At 46.8% G+C, this 18,072-nt stretch overlaps 2 protein-coding genes across 8 annotated transcripts; one reads left to right on the top strand and one right to left on the bottom strand.

Annotated features, from left to right (window-relative positions):
• Positions 1–15: 15 nt before the first annotated feature.
• On the top strand, positions 16–7,014 carry miga1 (mitoguardin 1). Of its 3 annotated transcripts, none has more exons than XM_053882915.1 (16): positions 16–180; positions 962–1,118; positions 2,457–2,622; positions 2,893–3,005; positions 3,091–3,223; positions 3,571–3,704; positions 4,539–4,662; positions 4,733–4,821; positions 5,056–5,162; positions 5,227–5,299; positions 5,392–5,478; positions 5,638–5,736; positions 5,804–5,938; positions 5,996–6,049; positions 6,123–6,239; positions 6,312–7,014. In XM_053882915.1, exons 2-16 carry the CDS (start codon positions 1,020–1,022, stop codon positions 6,531–6,533), a joined length of 1,752 nt encoding a protein of 583 aa, XP_053738890.1. In that variant the 5' UTR covers positions 16–180; positions 962–1,019; the 3' UTR covers positions 6,534–7,014. The 3 variants fall into 3 exon arrangements, with proteins under 3 accessions (XP_053738890.1, XP_053738888.1, XP_053738889.1); XM_053882913.1 differs by having other exon boundaries at positions 3,571–3,710; XM_053882914.1 differs by lacking the exon at positions 16–180 and adding an exon at positions 295–422 and having other exon boundaries at positions 3,571–3,710.
• Positions 7,015–10,026: 3,012 nt separating this feature from the next.
• fubp1 (far upstream element (FUSE) binding protein 1) lies at positions 10,027–17,574 on the bottom strand. 5 transcript variants are annotated; one of them, XM_053882908.1, is made up of 20 exons: positions 17,416–17,574; positions 16,103–16,226; positions 15,513–15,548; positions 15,401–15,437; positions 15,278–15,324; positions 15,135–15,206; positions 15,006–15,063; positions 14,762–14,924; positions 14,468–14,566; positions 14,308–14,406; positions 14,134–14,236; positions 13,699–13,938; positions 13,351–13,511; positions 13,124–13,275; positions 12,968–13,044; positions 12,075–12,200; positions 11,740–11,814; positions 11,332–11,394; positions 10,584–10,756; positions 10,027–10,377 (listed from the first exon to the last, which is right to left on the bottom strand). In XM_053882908.1, exons 1-20 carry the CDS (start codon positions 17,506–17,508, stop codon positions 10,369–10,371), a joined length of 2,007 nt encoding a protein of 668 aa, XP_053738883.1. In that variant the 5' UTR covers positions 17,509–17,574; the 3' UTR covers positions 10,027–10,368. The 5 variants fall into 5 exon arrangements, with proteins under 5 accessions (XP_053738883.1, XP_053738882.1, XP_053738884.1 ...); XM_053882907.1 differs by having other exon boundaries at positions 10,027–10,756; XM_053882909.1 differs by having other exon boundaries at positions 10,027–10,756; positions 16,136–16,226.
• Between the last annotated feature and the right edge of the window lie 498 nt (positions 17,575–18,072).

The raw sequence follows: 18,072 nt of genomic DNA, 5'->3' as shown, positions 1-18,072 counted from the left end.
TCGTCCATCCTGAGCTGTAGTGCCAAAGACAGCCAGTGGGTGGCGCTGTAGAAAGACGACGCCACCTCCGCCGTGCTTTTACTGTGAAGGCGCCGCGAGCCTGCCCCGCGCGAGTCCTTCGCGGCGGTAGTTGAGGTCAGCCGGCGGACCGGCAACTCCCTGCGTGAAGGAGACTCCAAGGTACTGGCGCGTATTACATAATTCCGATCAGAAATGTGACCATTTTCATACGGACATTTCATAACATGCGAATGTCAAGCTTGCACATTAGCTGTGTTAGCTTGCTATGCTAATCTCTCGCTCACCCCAGTGACGTTTACTCGCCATGAGCTCTTTGGTACATCCTCGTACTCTTACCAAGTATTCCTCGCCATGGTGCTGACGCATATTAGAGATGACCCTTTACGGTTCGTTTGTGGAAGGTATAGCCTTATAATCATGTGTTTATCTTCGTAAGTTTCGTTCGTCCTGACGATCTCAAGTATTCGACATGAAGATTTATTGTTCTCTTTAACTTGGAAAGCTAATATTTACAAATATTTCATGATATTCGTTTCATTATAATATTAATTTAAAGCGCCTAAATTCCAGAATCTGTCTCTTGATTCTGATACAATCTGCAACGCAGCAAATCGAATTATTTTGGAACATAAATTAGTTGCCTATAATCTGTTAACTGCTGTTTTCTTTTGAACTTCATGTTGAACATTAGTCGAAGGTATTTGAAGATGTGTTACATCGTCGTTATCTGAGCACTGAATTGTCATGTTTAAATCATTGGTATTCTATTTTACAGGAGATCATTTGATCAACCTGTTGCAGTTTTAGTGCTGATAACTGAAGCTTCACATTTGTTGGAGCAGCACTTAACTGAATGATCTGGGATTGTTTTCAAGGACACGACCATCGTCTCCCGTGTTGTCGGCTTGTGCTTCATCGTGTCTTTCTTCTGGCCCAACAGTCCGATCACGATGGCGACGAGGTTAAAGCATCTGTCAAGACATGGATAGGCCGCCACAATGACGCATGAGACCCTCACGAGTGCCCAGCTCTCCGTCAAGGCTGCGGCCCTGCGCATGGTCGACCTGCCGCTCTCCGTCTATGGCTCTCTGGCACAGGTGAGAGCGCTTGTTTACCTTTTACCTGTGTTTCTGTCGGTCAAATTTATCAGATAAAATGTTTTTCCTGATGCTCATGATGTAGAAAGGGAATCAGTCGGGTCACATGGGTGTAGACACACTACCCAAGGATCTTCAGGTCCTCCCTTTCTCGTGGGTTATTTTGGACTCACTGGTGGAACCTGAAAGTCAATTAAAGACTTAATAAGTGGCATATAAAGATTAAAATAATTCATCATGTCTTAAAAAGACAACTCCAGATCCTGCTTGTCAGAAACACCTGAAAAACCATGTCATGGACACTAGATACAAGTGAAGAAATAAAACTATTTGTTGCTGTTGGAATAGTAATTACATTATTACTTGATGACACGATAAACATTGAACATATTAGAATCGTTAACTGCAACAGTAAAATAAAATAAAATGCAATAAAAAGCAAAAATATTGTACGTAATAATGCTGATAATCCAGTATATCCAGCTGCTGAAACATGTCTTGAGGTCCATTGTAATCTTCGACTCAAGGAATCTTGAGTTCTTGGTGTTAAGTCAGTATTGATAACCAGTGTCTGCAGTTATTTGTACACGATTCTGATCCTAACTTGCGTTGATACAGCGAAGTTGTAGCTTGTTGTTGGTTGATATTAAGTTATTTGATGAGAGAATTGGGTCGTAACTGGACAAGCCAGACGAACCAGTGTGAAGGAATTGAACGCGACTCCTACTGGTTTGAGTGTTAATGTAGCAGAAGCTAGCCAAGTGTTTCAGGATGAGGAAATGAACATGCTGCCACACATCTGTTACGGCCCTTTCAACACTACATCTTTTTGAATCATCCATTGGAGACAACTTCATGTGCATTCACATTCGATCCTCCTTTGTGTCACAACATTGTGTGACATTTTGCAAGAACTGGGCAAGTCTGTTCCGCCTGGTACCTGAACACATCGTTTCATCATCCATTTAGCCTTCTATCTGAAGTGTCAACACAAGCCGCCGTATAGTCTTTGATCCGGAGATTATCTCCCGGAGGTATCCAACTACATACGGCAAGGGGCAGCACTCTCGCGCAAGAAAACAAAATCCACTCTTTACGATCTGACACTTTTCAAACGCTTGTGTCATCCGCTGTGTAATTCTCTGTCACACTTTGTTCCGGATAAACAGCGTCTGGTGCCAGGGAAGAATTGGGAATTGGGCTCTGGTCTGTTTGAGATGATGCTATATCTGTGTTGAACTTTGACCCTGCTCAGTGGTCGATCGCACAATAGTGCCACAGCAGCGATAATGAACATGTAACGCTGTGATGGTAAAGTATGACACACTTGTCCGGCAGGTGAGCGTCAGCCCCGGCACTAAGAAACTAGTAGCCGCCACCGCGTTCTGCGCCTTCTCGCTCTTCTTCCTCGCCCGCCGCTTCCAGCGGAGGAAGGGCAAGAAGAAGGCCATTTCTCCGGAGTGGGAGCCTGCCGTCTTCCAGCTCTTCTCCACAGTAGAGAACGGTGAGTTCCAAGGTAACAAGTGGAAGTAAATCTGCAAGGTGGATCTGGCGCTACAGACAGCAGCAGACAGACTGACACACATCTGTTGAACTGAACTTTGACCCTCTTTCTCTCCAGATTCCAAGGCACCTCCTCACATTCTTTCTCACTGACTCGCTCTGTAAACTGACGCGCCCCTCTGAGATATATACGACTTGTGGAACAAACATGTGACTGCTACCAGCAAGTTGTAGCCTTTGTATCATCAGCACTGTGTCACTCTCCTTCCAGACAATACCAGTCAACAGATCACACTTTCTCTCAACTCCAAGAGTGCTTCTGGCTTGGGCCTTGACTCGGCCGATCACAAGGACTTGTCCGGGTCTCTTCAGAGTCTGGCCTCGGTGAGTTTTAATACAAGGCAACACGAAGTGGTGATGGCCTCACAGGGCTGAGTCGAGTGTTGATCTGAGACAAACTGTGTTGCAGCTGAAGAGCGTCGACTCGTCCAGCAGCAGCACGTGTGCCGACGGTTCCACCTGCTGGGACCGGCCAAGTGATGGCGACCTTTGCAGTGTGGTCAACCTGCCCATCACCACGCCCGAAAACCTCTACCTGATGGGTCAGTGCGGTCCCTACTATCCTATGAATTTATATATGGGGAGCAGAGAGTCTGGCGCGTGTGGGGTTCATCCAACTTTGTGGGGACCAATTCTTGACAAAACTCTTTGTGAGGACCGTATCACATTGTGGAGACATTTGGCTGAAGCCCACGAGGTTAAGCTTCAATTCGAGGATGAAGACGTCAAAATAACCAGGTTTATGTTGTCAGAGTCACGGTTAAAGTGAGCCATGTGTTTTGGATGGTTGGGTTTCGGGTGAGAGGCTGGTGAAAGGGTTGTGGCAATGAGAGACCTCACAATGTCCCCATAAGGATAGAAAAACAAATGTGTGGGTGTGTGTCAGCAGGGATGGATTTGTTCGAGGAGGCTCTGCGGCGGTGGGAGGAGGCGCTGACGTTCAGGTGCAAACAGATGGAGGATGACGTGAGCTGCGCCTCCATGAAGTCCGGAGGGGAGGAGATCGTGGAGCAGAACATGGAGGTACAGGTAGCAGAGATTCTCTGAGATTCTCCATTTCTCCCGCCAACACTAGCACTAAACACGAGCACTTGGTTTTGAGTGCCCTCCTCTATGAAGCGCCCTCTGACGACCAAGTGAAGTGATTCACCGTAAAGGCCGTGCTGCGTTTTGTTTCCTGGGTATGGAGTGTTGGAGACGTTGTGGACATGCTAGCTCGAACGCTCTTGCAACCTCTTGCATCGGCGCCGATCATCTCACTTGGTTTGGTCAACCAATGGAGAAGAAATGGGTGGAGCCGAAGCTTTGCCGCTATATTTCGGTGATTGATCTGTTCAAGGTATGAGGATGTTAACGTTAGCCTGGATGCTAGTCCTCTGTTTGTGAAGAAGAAATACGTTCAGTGTAAAGTTCAGTGTGAAGAATTGCCGGCGTAAATGCTTGTCCGTGCGAGGAGACGCATGAACTCCCTCAGAGAGGAGAAAGCCTTTCCTTCTGGATAAGAAGCTAGATTAACTTCCCGACAAATCCGGGTGACTATTTACAATTCTTGCCGACATCGCTAAAGTCGCTCCAGGAGGGATGAGACATCTCGCTCTTTGACAGAGACACGTCGGTCAGGTTGTGTAACAGGTGAATCTCTCCGTCTCAAGTCGTCCTGTCTCTGATGGATTAGTCAAGTTCAGAGACATCCACCTCACTTATACCTCATAAAGCCTCTTAAAGAAGTGGGTCAATGAGGATTCCCAGAAACCAGGGAAAGTTATGGCGGGGTTCTCAAACCAGAGTAAACCCTCCATTAAACTGTTCTCATGAACCCATTGATCGTCTTCTATTGAGCCTGTTTTCCGTTTTAAGGAAGCGATCAGCGCCGAGTTCCTGCACCGACTCAAGTCTCTGCTGCAGAGAGCCTATCGCCTCCAGGAGGAGTTCGAGGGAGTGATTGGGGCGTCGGAGTCTTCGTCCAGCACCAACAGTCAGGGTGAGTCGACCTCCAGCCACTTGAGATTCGAATGGAGCGACTTGCATGTTTACATTGTGACGCCTCGCAGGTGGGTTGAGCAGGGAAGAGCTGGACGACGTTTGCATCAGAGACAGCATCAGCATCGCCTCCAACGACTCGTTCGTCTCGGCCGCCGAGGTGAGAAGCGGGTAGTGCTGCACCTCACAGCAACATGAGCCATCAAGTCTCCTTGTAGCTGGAATTCTGGACTAGCAACTTCAGATTCTCCACACAGTGGAGCCCTCTGGTGGACACTATTAAGACCTCAGGCTCAGTCCTCACACACCAACAGGATTTGTGTCGCAATAACTTAAGATTCTTCTTTCATTTGGGACAACAATATTCAGGAATCCTTTCCTCTCATGTCCGCAGACGGAGCACAGAGGGATCCGGACCTCCTTCAGTCTGGGTCACCACCCGTTCTACGAGGAGGCGCTGCCGATGGCGGAGGAGGGAAAGATCTCCTGCCGTGTGCTGAGGTAAACATCACTGACAGTGAGGAAACACGATGAGAAACGAAGCTTTAGCTGTGGTGTCTGCCAGGACGGAGATGCTGGACTGCTACGGTGACGTGGACTTCCTGGCCAAGCTGCACTGTGTCAGACAAGCCTGTCAGGTACCAAGCAGAAGCACCTCATTTTATATCCTGAGCAAGCGCAAGTGTGAGGCTCGTTTCCCGACGCTGAAATGTTTTTCCTTGGTTTGCAGCTGATTCTGTGCGAGCGGACGACAAGGGCGTTTCTAGCTGAGACTGGCAAGAAAATTCTCTCCTCCATTATCGTGAAAGCCAAAAAGGTGCACACACACACCTGAAGTCACTCTGGCTGGGGAACCTTACTGTGAAAGCTAAATTGGACTGGCAGCCACGATTGACACGTTTAGGCTGCCAGACTTGTCGAGTGTTGTAGCAGATCCAGAGACAACACTCTGACCACCTCTTGGCTGTTTCTCCAGAGCCCAAAGAAATTCGAGGAGGTGTTTGAGGAGATGATTTCCTTCGTGGAGCAAACCGAGCACTGGGAGAACACAGAGTTGGAACTCGCCACCCGAGGAGTAGGATCCTTTTTTGGGCTGTGGAACTGGAGTTGGCGCCCTGCTCTAACCCTGGTCTCCTCTCCAGGTGAAACACTTGAACTTCTACGACATCGTGCTGGACTTCATACTGATGGACTCGTTCGAGGATCTGGAGAACCCTCCAGTCTCCATCCAGAGCGTCATCAACAATCGCTGGCTTAACAGCTCCTTTAAGGAGACGGTGAGTCCACCACACCAGACACCACCAAGAGCCCTGCTAATTGTGTAATTGTCCCAGGCGGTGGCGTCCCGTTGCTGGTCCGTCTTGAAGCACAAGAGGCAGCATATGAAGGTTCGACTTGTTTGACTTAAGGAAATAGTCATGCGACTGTGTGTGACAGACCCCACGTGTTTGATATCCTCAGGTGAGCGACGGCTTCATCGCACGCTTCTACACTCTGTGCGAGCACATCAGTCCAGTCCTGGCTTGGGGCTTCCTTGGACCAAAGAGCTCGCTGCACGAATTCTGCTGCTTCTTTAAGGTGAGCGACGTCCCTCCTGCTCATGTTGGACCAGTGATCCTTTCAAGTTCTAAACCCCAGTGTCCTCATCAGGATCAAGTCCTGCACTTCCTGAAGGACATTTTCGACCTGGAGAAGGTTCGCTACTCGTCCGTGGAGGCCCTGGCTGAGGACATGCTCCACCTGCTGCACCGGCGCTCCGAGCTGCTGCTGGCGTACATCAGCGCTGACTCGCCCTGCAGCATGACCGGGTGCAGCGCCGCACAGGCCCAGGTGATGCCTGGCGCCGCCCTGCTGGAGGCCCGTGTGCAGTGAGACGGGAACTAGAGTGGGAACACAGACGGCGACTCATCTGCCTTCACTCTGGATCACATGGTCACCGTGCCATACATGTGCATGCTACTGTGTCGTCGATGTAACGCAGCAATAACTCGTGTTCCAACAGTATTTATTTTACTACAAAGCTCTTTATTTTTAGAGTCGCCGTGGAAGTGCGTTTCACCGTCAGTGTGGTAGTTTAGATGTTCGTGTCGACATCAACAATGCAAAGCTTGATCACCGAGCGGCTTTTAAACATGTAAATACGGAGGTGGGGAAAAAAAGGGACCTTTACTTTGCAGGGTGAGATTTTTGTCAAGCCTTATCTGACGGCACTATTCAAGAGGCATTTAGAAACAGTTCACGTGAAAGGTTGTAGTTAAGACGCTCATTCAGAAATTTAGGAACTACAACTGTCACACACTAATGAACTTGGATTCATATCACCGTTGACCATCAATAAAATGTCGAGAAATGACTCAAGCTTTTGTTCTTGAACTTTAACTGGCGAGTAAAAAGTCATGGGACATTGCGACTCATCTGAACTGGTCTGGTCCTCAGCGAGAAAGGAATCATTTTCCAACACTTACCAGGAAGCACAGGCAGCGAGACATTCTCATTAAAAATGGAAGTTTGGTGGCAAAATACTTGCAGTTGTTCACACAAACCGAGGCAAACTCGAGCGTCGGAACTACATTGAGCGGAAAGACCAGGCAGTTGGTGCATAAATAAGGCTCGGCTCGAGTGACGTTTCTTCATTACAGCTTTATTTATGAACAAGTCAACAACAAATATCAGAAAACAACCCCAGATAGTTTACAGGTCACACGTGTATCACCTCTAAGGCATGCTGTCCTTGTTTTTCCGAACCCCTCAATGTTAACACTTGATCTGTACACAGGAGCTACAAGCACATCTGCCTGGCCCACTTAGCAGTTCCAGAAAATCTTATCAATCGAGGCAAAACAGATCACATCTCGGCAAACAATTTAATTTCAATGCGTTGTGTTTTTTTTTTGGTTAATTGTGGCTTTACCTTATGACTGGAGCTCTTCAACAGTCTGACTACGACCGGACCTGATTCTAGCACCTAAACTTGCAGCGTCCTCCAACACTGTGAGTGAGAAGTGAAGGCAGCAGCGTTTTGAAAGACTGCACGGGAGGGCAAAGTCACACCACCACAGAACAAGAATCAGCAACCGACTTGGATCGACATGCAGTGGGTTACACCAGTGTCAACATGTCTACAGCATCGCTCAGACTTACCGGGATGCAAAGAGATTTAAGGCCCATTATCAAATATAAACACAAAAAAAAGGCATGAACAAGAGTAACATTTCCTCAGAAGCACGTTTGCGTGACAGAATTGTGTCAGCACCATCGTACGACATGCAGGTCATCGACAACAGCATTGAAACCTGCGACTTCATCATCATGGATTTAAACACGACAGGTAAGCATGGGTTTGAATCGTCACTACTTTTCCTCATGTTTGGCTTACCTGTGTGACTGCCGCAGAACCTAAGGTGCAAGGTCTGGGACGACACTGCAAAGATCAGATATATTCTCACCGTTTGCAGTCAGTGAATGCATTTACACAACTCTTGAATAGATAGGCAGCGCCACACTATCATTCCACACATGCTCGTAGCGAGGGACCCAAACATGCTACGCTGAGTTACGCAGTTTTTTTTTTGTTAAACATGGCATTTAAGGAATATGACTACTACACAATGGCACTTAAAGAGAACAAGTCAGAGCATCAGGACCATAAAGAGCCAACAGCTAGGTCAGAAAAACAGTTCAGAGAAACAGCACTGACATTTCCCTCAGTTCAAAAGTCCGACAGGAATTCTAGCCGCATAACAATCCGCACAGGTTCGGTTTGAAAACACGAGGGCTGCGTTTGCACGGACAGCAATGTCACCTGAGCTTATATTCAGAGTAAGGCGGGACCACGTTGGCATCAGGAAGTTGTTTAAAGGTGGCATCCCGAGCCGCTTCCTGTGGGCAGGTACGACAACCCAACCCCAACTCGCTCATGATGAACTCCGCCTCAACGATTTGTGTGCAAATCAAATCAATCCTGAATGGCGACACATCGACGCAGCATCATCTCACAACCTTCGCTCATATACTTATGCACTTGTTAACCAATAGCAACATAATCACAAGTCCTATACTTTCAACAAGCCAACACAGCCAAACCCATCAAGATACACCCCGCTCCACTCTTACTACTAAAGCCAGTCTGTTCCCCAGCTGGAGGGTTTTTGGTTCGTCGGAATTCGAGGTTAATACTATATGGGCAGAAAAGGGGGGGAGGAAACATCAGCAGATACACGGGAGGTTTATTGCCTGAATCTTAAGAGCTGCAGAGGTTGTCACCATATGGGTTCAGCAGAGAAGAACCACACAAGCAGACAAACGTCCACCACCAAGACATCTAGACAGGAGGCAACCAACCAGCTCTGAATCACTTGACAGATAAAGGGACAAAGAATCGCATGACGGCTACGACGCTAACCTAATTCCTGCGTCACCACTGGAGATCCTGGAGGTCGCTCTGATAAGACTTATTCCTCCAAATGTTTTAAAAAGTCAGTCAAAATAACCTCATTCTGAATCAAGCCAAAAAAAAACAGGGATATTGCTGTGCGTGTAAACAGAGCCTGTTCTACAATCTGATGCCCTTCACATGGATACTTACCACATGTGCAATTATTGGACAAAAAACAGGTTCAGATTGAAAATCATATAAGGCCTTTTCTCAAAACTCAGGTTAGTACTTACAGAGTAGGCGCGCTCGAGGTGGAGGAAAGCTGTAGCCACCTCGGAGTCCTACAGATCTAACTTCAAATCAGGGAGACTTAAGAGAACGAGCACAACAAAAGTAGGATTTTTGCAGCGGTTTATGTCTTAAAAAAACAGTTTAAAAAGGCATACATTACTTTGGACAGTATTAAATGGGCAGGACAAAAATTCATTGCACTTTTTTTTTTCCATTTTACCTGATTGCCCTGGAAAATGAACAGCACAAAAACAGGTACTATGCAACATTACTTTGCAGCCATGTTTTTGGAGCAACAAAAAGAATTTGTGCTTACCGATTGCTTCTACACTCGCCTGTGGAGGAGGAAGTGACTATCAGGGCAGAATACAGTCAACACTACCTCAAAGTCAGGCCACAGTAACAACATATGCCAGAAACAACGCAGCAAATGCATTAGACCAGTCACTTTGTTAAACTACTGCTCATGTGGAGGCAAAGAGGGAGACAGCAAGTGTATCAAAATATCCAAAAACAGGACGTTTGGTCAGAATTGCACGGAAATTTGAACAGTTGGAGAGAAACAGGACAGCACAACTTTGAGTCATTAAAACCCCATGAGCCACCTCCCACCCCCAGCAACTGTACATCAAACAAAAACATACAGAACAGGCCTTGTGACGGCACCCCGACTTACCAACAACAGGAGGTTTCAGTTCGTTTTATTGCAAAAAAAAAAAAAAAAAAAAAGAACATTTTTGTAAAACTGAGATGATTTACATGGTAATGTCTACAGTTTCAGAAACAGGAGTTCTAAGATACAGGGCTGGAATGACAATGTTTATATTTACCTCACTAAAAACAAAAACATGTACAAGCAAAAGAAAAATAAAGGAAACAAAGGTTCTATGACGGAGATGGTGTTCGCCGGGAAATCTGCCATCTATGTCAAACACTTTCAAACCAAGGAAATTTAAGATCTTCATCAAGGCGTCTGCATCCAAACATTTAACAAAGGATTTGTTTTCGACAATGTAGCATTTACTTTATGTCCACTTCACATTACTGGCCCTGCGCAGAAGAAATACATAGAAGATACATTGCATGTTAACAGCAGAAACAGTGGACGCAAAAAAGCTCAAATCCTGAGGGAGGAAAGTGATTGGTTAAATTGAGAATCAGCTGCGGTCACTGGAACCCTGCAAGTCCTGTGGGAAGGGAGGTTTGCACAAAATACGTATTCATCGGGCAACACATTCTTAAGGAGGGGGGCGTACCTGGGGGGCTTGAGGCGCAGCACCCATTGACTGGGGGTTGTTGGTGCCGTAGTAAGCAGCCTGTTGACGGTAGTATTCTGCCCAGGCGGCGCTGTAATCTGGCTGACCACCAGGCTGAGTGGCCGGCGCTGCTGCGGCCTGAGGTGCCGCGGCGGCCTGAGGCGCTGCTTGACCTGGACGGAATAGAAAATCAGAAGATCAGTCACCTCGTCAGAAAAAGAAAGTCCAAATGAAGCCTTATTTTTCAGAGATCAAATGTCACACTCAGTAGCTTCATATCAGAAGAAGAAACTAATTTCTCAAGCCGGATAGAATATTTTTGTGAACACACATCACACATAGCGCCAACACTGATTTCAGAACTTTTTAGAACAGAGAACATAAAAAGGGAGTTAAAATGTGAGCACTCGTGTCAAGCGCATCAATAAAGACTGCAATTATTGGCCCTTTCTTGAATACAGTTCCACTTAACTGTGACTGACAATTCACCTATTGGTATTAATAAGCACAAGGCAGGAGTGCCGTTCACTTCCCACCTTATAAACTCCTTCCCCAACACCATAGTGGTGGAGTGAATTTGAACGTGTGAGAAGGGGAACGAACACAGCACCAATCTCTCTGGCAGCTGCGTCAGAAACCTTCTACGTTACTGTCGGGCGACTGTAAGAGCAGGTTCTCCAGTAGTGAGGGCTGCGTGAAGACAGCCGCCCCTCTAGCCAGTAGTGGCCCACATTACAAAAACACCCACCTTGTTTCTTATAATACTCCTCCCATGCCTTTGTGTAGTCCTGAGGTTGTTGACTCTGTTGACCTAGGTGGAGAGAACACCCGTCAATTCACCTGCAGTTTCTCTGGAAAACTGATAACATTCAACAGCCCAAATCTTAACAGCTTTCAGGACAGTGCTGCCATTGGCCTGAACAGAAGATGGTCTAGAAGTTTGTCTAGAACTAATGTATCAAGTGTTTCGGTGTCGACAGCTCAGTCCTGTAAATAGTCAGAAAGCGTTGCAGTCTAAACAGCACAGGCGTTAGAGCGTGTGCAGTCAACAGGCCAGCAACAGTGAATAACACCCAGGCCTGGTGAGGAGGAGAGCCCAGCGGCTGTTTAGACTGCAGTGTGTTAATAGGTGAAGACTGGAACTACAGTCATGTACCCATTTTCTTGTAATATTCCTCCCAGGCCTTGGAGTAATCTGCCTGTCCACTCTGACCTGCAGCTTGTGGCTCACCTGTTAAAAAGAACGGCAACCTGGAATTAGTCAACCAGTCGCAGCAGTCTAACCTGCACCTGCCTGGGGCGGCACGTCGACCAGAGGTTAGTGAGGGGCGCGGTTCGCATCGTGGGTTACGGAGGAAGAGGGTAAAGGCTCGGGCCGAAAGTCAACTTCATGTCGTCAAGTCGTGAGCTCAGAGCAGGTCGCTCGTCTGTCTATGCTAGACTGGAAGGCTTCTGACAACAGCGAGCTGGTAAGTGGGGAAATGAAGTTACCTTGACCGTTTGACTGAGACGTTCCTGGGGCGCCGCTGGTCGGCGTCATGGGCGCCTGAGGCTGCTGGCCGTACTGAGCATAGTAGGCTGCCCACGCCGCGGCGTTAGCATCAGCAGCTGCTTTATCTGAAAATAATGAAGTCTGGTCAACACACAGTTTACACTATCACAGTAACAGAAGTCTGGCATCTGAGATGCTACAGTGTTGGCGCAGTCGCATGATTACACTTGTAATCAGATTCATCGCTGGGCAGCTAACTTTTAATTAAATTTCATATTGAATGAACAAACAGCCTAAAGAGAGAGAAAGGACTTCCCACACCCACAGGCGCAGCTCTCTGCCCAGCACTACTGACGGTTTAAGCCAGCTTGTTCAGGCAAACTCAGCGAAGATCAAAGAAGTTTTTCAGAACATGAATCATTCCCAACAGTCCTGAAATTAACCAGGTGGGACTGAAGTTCAACATGACCATGAAGTCACAGTCAAATGAGTTGAAATTGGGCACCTTCTTCACAGCTGACAGGTTAATTGCGTTCACCAAACCTGCGAACACACGTTTTGGACAGCCTCGACTAGACCTATTTAACAATGGTGTTCTTTTGGTCTCAGATCATTTGGGTTAGGGTTATACATCAGCTCTTCAGCGTGGTGCATGAGTTATCATCACAGACCAAATCAGGACCTTCAGATGAAGATAAACGACAGCCAAGTCAGGCTACATTCAGCGGACCATCTAAATTTCGCCTGCAAAACTAGCTGACAGGTTCATTGCATTCAAGTTTTTACTAAATGAATCAGCGAAAACACATCTGACAGCCTCTATTTAATATCGATGTTCAGTGATTTGTCCAGTATCGTCCACCAGCGACAAGTGTGTTTAGAAGTAACTTACTGGGATCTGGTTGTCCCTGCTGCCATTGTGGATAGCCGTTGCCCCAGCCCTGAGGCTGGTAGGGAGCTGGAGGGCCGCTGTGAAGGCAAGAAAGCTATAGTTACACCACTGGAAGTAGCAGTCATTGAAACCAAAATGCAAATGTTCTGCTCTTACTGTGGTCCTGGTGGACCCTGGTTGTACGGGCCAGGGTTATATGGACCCATGGGAGCACCGGGAGGTCCAGGTGGTCCTGGAGGACCATGAGGACCTGGTCCCCCATGTGGGCCAGGGGGCCCATGAGGACCTCCCATTGGAGTGACAGGCCCCTGTGCATACATGAGTAAAATCAGTCACAAAACCTCTTATTTTGACCCCAGATGTGTTTAGACTCGACATCTCACCCCAATCTTCTCCTCCACCAGTTGCCTGGCGTAGTCAATCTGCTGCGGTGTTCCTCTCACTGTGAACATCTTGATGTTGGGATCCGAGTTAGGCGGGGGGTTCCTCTGGAGCTCGATCCTGGCTCCAGACTGCTGGCTGATGCCTTTAATGGTTTCACCACCTGGGGACACCAGAAGTCAGATAACCTGTAATCCAAGCTCCAAATACCAAGACGATGATACTAAACGTGTTATTGAGGTCTCAGATAATTGTGGTTGAAGTTATACATCAAGCTTGTCAGCGTGGTGCATGTTTTTTCGTCCTAGACCATCGCTGCTCTGTCGAGCCACTAACACATCACAACAAACCTTTGCCAATGATGAGACCGGTCTTCATGGTGGGAACGGTGAACGTAAACTCCTGCAGGCCACCAGGGGGCCCCATGTTCCAGTTTCCCTGGCCACGGCCACGTCCTCGACCGCCACCGTGACCTGGGGGCCCTCCAGCCTGGACGCTTCTCAGCAGGTCTGATATGATCTCTGCTGCATGCTGCGCTTGGTCGGGCGGACCCATGATCTGTGCTATCCTCTCTGGAGTGCTGCCATCATCTGGAGGCAGATCAGACCAACACTTCAGAATCACATTAAATCTGACAGATGATATAGCAGTAATAGAGGGTTATGAAAGTGACAGGTCCTCTGGTCTCAGATCGTGGGTTATAGTTACACATCAGCTTTTTCAGCATTATGGATGAGTTGTCCTCACAGACCAAAGAGCAGCATGTGTGTTCACCATCAACTCACCTGGCTTGAACTGGATCCTGACGCCTGTATCGCTTTGGATCTTCTTGATCATCTCTCCATTTCTTCCAATCACAATTCCAACAGCAAACCGTGGTACAGGCACCTGACGAGAGGGAGCTGAGTGAGGCTTCCGCATTGGAACACAACACTCATAAAGACAACACCACAACTCACATCTAAACTGTCACCTCCTCCCACTCTGGATCCGTACTCGCCCCGCTGTTCCCGGTAACCCTGCTCCCTGATCAGCTCCATGACCATCTCTTTGGCTTGCTGAAGTCAGACAAGGTCATTAGTTCATTTGACACGGTCCATCAACTCTCTCCAGACTCACCTGAACTTTGAAAGGGTCTCCTGAAATGCGGAGTGGTTTGTCTGCTCCTGTGTTCTGCGGTCCATCTTGAATCATAACCATCTTTACTCCAGCTCTTTCCTGAGTGGATGAAGTAGGCCATTTAACAAAAATGCTTCAACAACCCTGAGTAAGTCAGCAAGTTGTGATGCACCGTCACTTTTTTAAAGAGACTCCAACAGCCCGAAACTTTTGTGTATCAATGGATGAGACATTACTGAACAACAGTGTGGTATAACAAGACCACGATCAGCAAGGTCTCGACTGAGCCCTGACCTGTAGGCTTTTGATGGTTTCCCCGCCTTTCCCGATGACAAGCCCAGCTTTCGAAGCAGGGACCATGACCTCTTGAACCGTCATGCCTGGGCCATCACTGTGATGGAAGGCTGGAGCAGGCCGGCCCTTCTCGACGATCTCTGAGAGTAACCTTTTGGCAGTCCTGGTTTACAACAAAACAATTGGTGTAAACGGGATGTTGTCTGACTAGAAGTTCAACACTCATGTTGTGAGGTTCACTTACTGTATGGAATCTGGGGGTCCGGTTAAAGTAACTGACCGGTCAGGCATCCCTCCACTGTCTGCAACAGAGAAAGCAAGCTGCAGAAAACACTTTGACAAACGATTCTAAACATTGACAGCTAAAGTGTACCTGGGGCAATTTGTATTTTACATCCTGACTCCTGCTGCAGGCGGGAAATCTGCTCGCCACCCCTTCCAATAACTAGGCAGAGGGAAAAAAAATTACAAAATGCCTCCTCACAAAAGCCAAGCTCTTGTGCAAGTGATACTCACTGAATCCAACCATTCCATCAGGAACTTTAAATTCCTCTGAAGCTGACCTGAGAAATGATCAACCAAGTTCTATTTATTAAGAGAAAGCTGCCCCATCACTCATCAAATGGTTACTCAACACACCTCAGAGGACCACCCATTCCTCCCATGGACGAATAAGCTGCAAACACAAGAAGCAATTAATGACCAGAGAGCGACAGAAAAAAAAGACGCAATAAGCCACCAAGTCACTTACAATCGTTTGTTGCGGGTTTCTTTGTCTCAGGTTGATCTGTGACAACAAAACAAAGTGTCATTATTGCAGTCACAGAACATTTTATCATCAGGGTCTAGATTCATGAAAGACTAAACACTCATAACACCTTATAAGAGGATGAAAATGGGACTAAAACAGGCGGAACACTGATGACATCTGACAAACATCCTGATAGTGCAGTCGTATCCCACTAAAGCCAGTTAGCATAGCTCATAACACATAAATGACCACCGTGTTCAATGAAAAAGGCCCTAAAACAGGAAAAAACATCAAGTAGTGAATGGATGCGTATCAAAAATAGTTTAGCCACCCCTGAAGCCCCCCACCACCATTTGTAAAAGAATGCAAATGAGGAGGAAAACCATCAACATGAGAATCACCTGGAAAAGTCAGTTGGAAAAAAACAATAGCAACACCAGATGCATGCCAACAAACACAAGATTCAAAGATAGAATGTAGTATTAAGGAGGTTAGTATAACCTTAAAATGAGATACCATTTAGTAGCGGTTAAAACATTCAAGCAAGCATTACTATCAAGACTTGCATTTGATCGATTAGAGCCACTGACCGATATTCAGGTTAGGCATGGGAAAATACCCACCAGCGTCCTCCAGGGGCCTCTTCTGACCCCCATAGCTGAACTCATTTGTAGGTGGTGCAGGCACGCCATCCCCACCTATCTTGGCTGCGATCTGTGGTGGGGGGAGAGAAGAGACGCAGTTAACGCTGCAATCAGAAAATCGATGGCAATATAACACTCATCTTCCCCACAAGTACTTGCTCAGAAACTGACAATTCTAAGTAAGAGTGAAAGCAAAGGATGTTTGCGATAACACCTGCTCCAGGTGCTGATTCAGATATTGTACACAGGACGGGGTCTCAGGACAAGGCCAGAAAGAATAGTGTGGCAACAATTTATCACTTCTAAAACGGACCTCTCCCAGTCACGAGGAACCACACCTAAACACGTTGTTTCCCCTTTGGTCTCAGATCATTTGGGTTAGGGTTATACATCAGCTCTTCAGCGTGGTGCATGAGTTATCATCACAGACCAAATCAGGACACAAATGCATCTTCAGATGAACAGATAACCCACAGCAAAGTCAGGCTACATTTGGCTGACCACACCTTCTAAATTTAGCCCGATAAAACTGGCCTCTGGTAGGAAGTTGAACTGACTGTCAGACATACATTCCAATTAAACAACATAGGGATTGACTATAATATATAACCTTTATAGGCACGAATTTAGTAAAGCTACTTTGCTGACTATCTGCACGAGGGAGTTCCTACCTACACACGTGCTACATCGAGTGCGCCTTTTTCTTGACCATTGTCCGAGTTGGAATCACTTTTCCCTTTTTTTATTTTAAGTCAATATAAACAACTGAGGGCGCAACACCCATGCGATGCAAAAAGTAAGCCACCATATAGCACATCAGCAGATACACGACGCTCAATCAACGCATTAAAATACGCTGGTTAAAGGCAACCTTGATATAATATTGAAGAGGCTGGTTAGTAGTTCGCGGAGTAAACACATCTTGTTAGAAGGGAATTTGATATTAGCTGGTCGCGGAGAACCTGGCCTGCGTGGCTGCGGCCTGCTGGAGCTAGCGTTGCGGTCACCAACAAAGAAACCCATTTACGCGCAACTATACCGTCGAGTTCAACGTTAAAACAGGTATACACATTGTGTGTATGCAGTCTTGGCAAAAGCATGTACAAGATAGTTTTCTGGATAGCAGAAGGGAAGTTATTCCGAGATTACTCATCACTTTTCACCACGCAGGCGGCGCTGGGAAAGGGAGGATTCTTAAGAGCCTTCGAGTCAAAATGAAACAAAAATACCAAGACTAAATGAAGTCGCAGACAATGTACCTGTCTTGCTCGCTGAAGGGCATCTTTAAAAGCATCGTTCATGCCGGCACCGGAGCCAGAGGACGGGGGAGCCACGCTGCTGTAGTCGGCCATGTCTGCTGCTATTCTCCGCCGCGACGGTACAAGATGGCGGGGTTGTTCCAGAAGGGGAGGAGCCTCTCGTCTCGCGATATTTCCCCTCTCGTCCTGTCCTTGTGAGGACAACGATCTAAATGACATCATATCTTACATTTAAGACTCGTCTTCGAACCCACTTGCAAATACGCCTGAATATTTAACAAGCAATTCATGCTTTCAACTGTGACTTGACTTTAAAGTTTTCCCAGTGGAACTATTCACTTTGATACTTTAATCCTGATGTCAAACTCATGGTCCGAGGGCCGAATCATGGCCTCCATAAGAACTTTTCATGAAGCAGGCTTAAAATGTAATTTTAACTTCACCAGCAGATCATAACATGATTTACAAAGGTTAATGAGAAGGAGATGGGAAAGTGGAAGTCGTACTGTTTATGAACTGAACATTTTTTCTTTTCATTAAAGCGTGCTTCATATTAAATTTGAAAAACACATTGAAATTTTTTGATAAACTTTTATTGTCTTGTAAACAGACTTTCATCGACAGCAGTATCGTTTCCTCATCATTGTTGCAGTCGCT

The sequence above is a fragment of the Synchiropus splendidus genome, chromosome 13, assembly GCF_027744825.2.
Source record: "Synchiropus splendidus isolate RoL2022-P1 chromosome 13, RoL_Sspl_1.0, whole genome shotgun sequence".
In the NCBI taxonomy this organism is placed as follows: domain Eukaryota; kingdom Metazoa; phylum Chordata; class Actinopteri; order Syngnathiformes; family Callionymidae; genus Synchiropus; species Synchiropus splendidus.
The sequence above is the reverse complement of the archived record's forward strand: the minus strand, read 5'-3'. Positions and strand labels throughout refer to the sequence as shown.

Coding starts and splice junctions, on each gene's coding strand:
- miga1 (XM_053882913.1), top strand. CDS start 1,020: ATGACGCATGAGACCCTCACGAGTGCCCAGCTCTCCGTCAAGGCTGCG. Junction 5,479..5,637: donor TTATCGTGAAAGCCAAAAAG/GTGCACACACAC, acceptor CTGTTTCTCCAG/AGCCCAAAGAAATTCGAGGA. Junction 6,240..6,311: donor AATTCTGCTGCTTCTTTAAG/GTGAGCGACGTC, acceptor TGTCCTCATCAG/GATCAAGTCCTGCACTTCCT.
- fubp1 (XM_053882907.1), bottom strand. CDS start 17,508: ATGGCCGACTACAGCAGCGTGGCTCCCCCGTCCTCTGGCTCCGGTGCC. Junction 16,227..17,415: donor CCCTTCAGCGAGCAAGACAG/GTACATTGTCTG, acceptor CCCCCACCACAG/ATCGCAGCCAAGATAGGTGG. Junction 14,237..14,307: donor GAGGAGGTGACAGTTTAGAT/GTGAGTTGTGGT, acceptor CCCTCTCGTCAG/GTGCCTGTACCACGGTTTGC.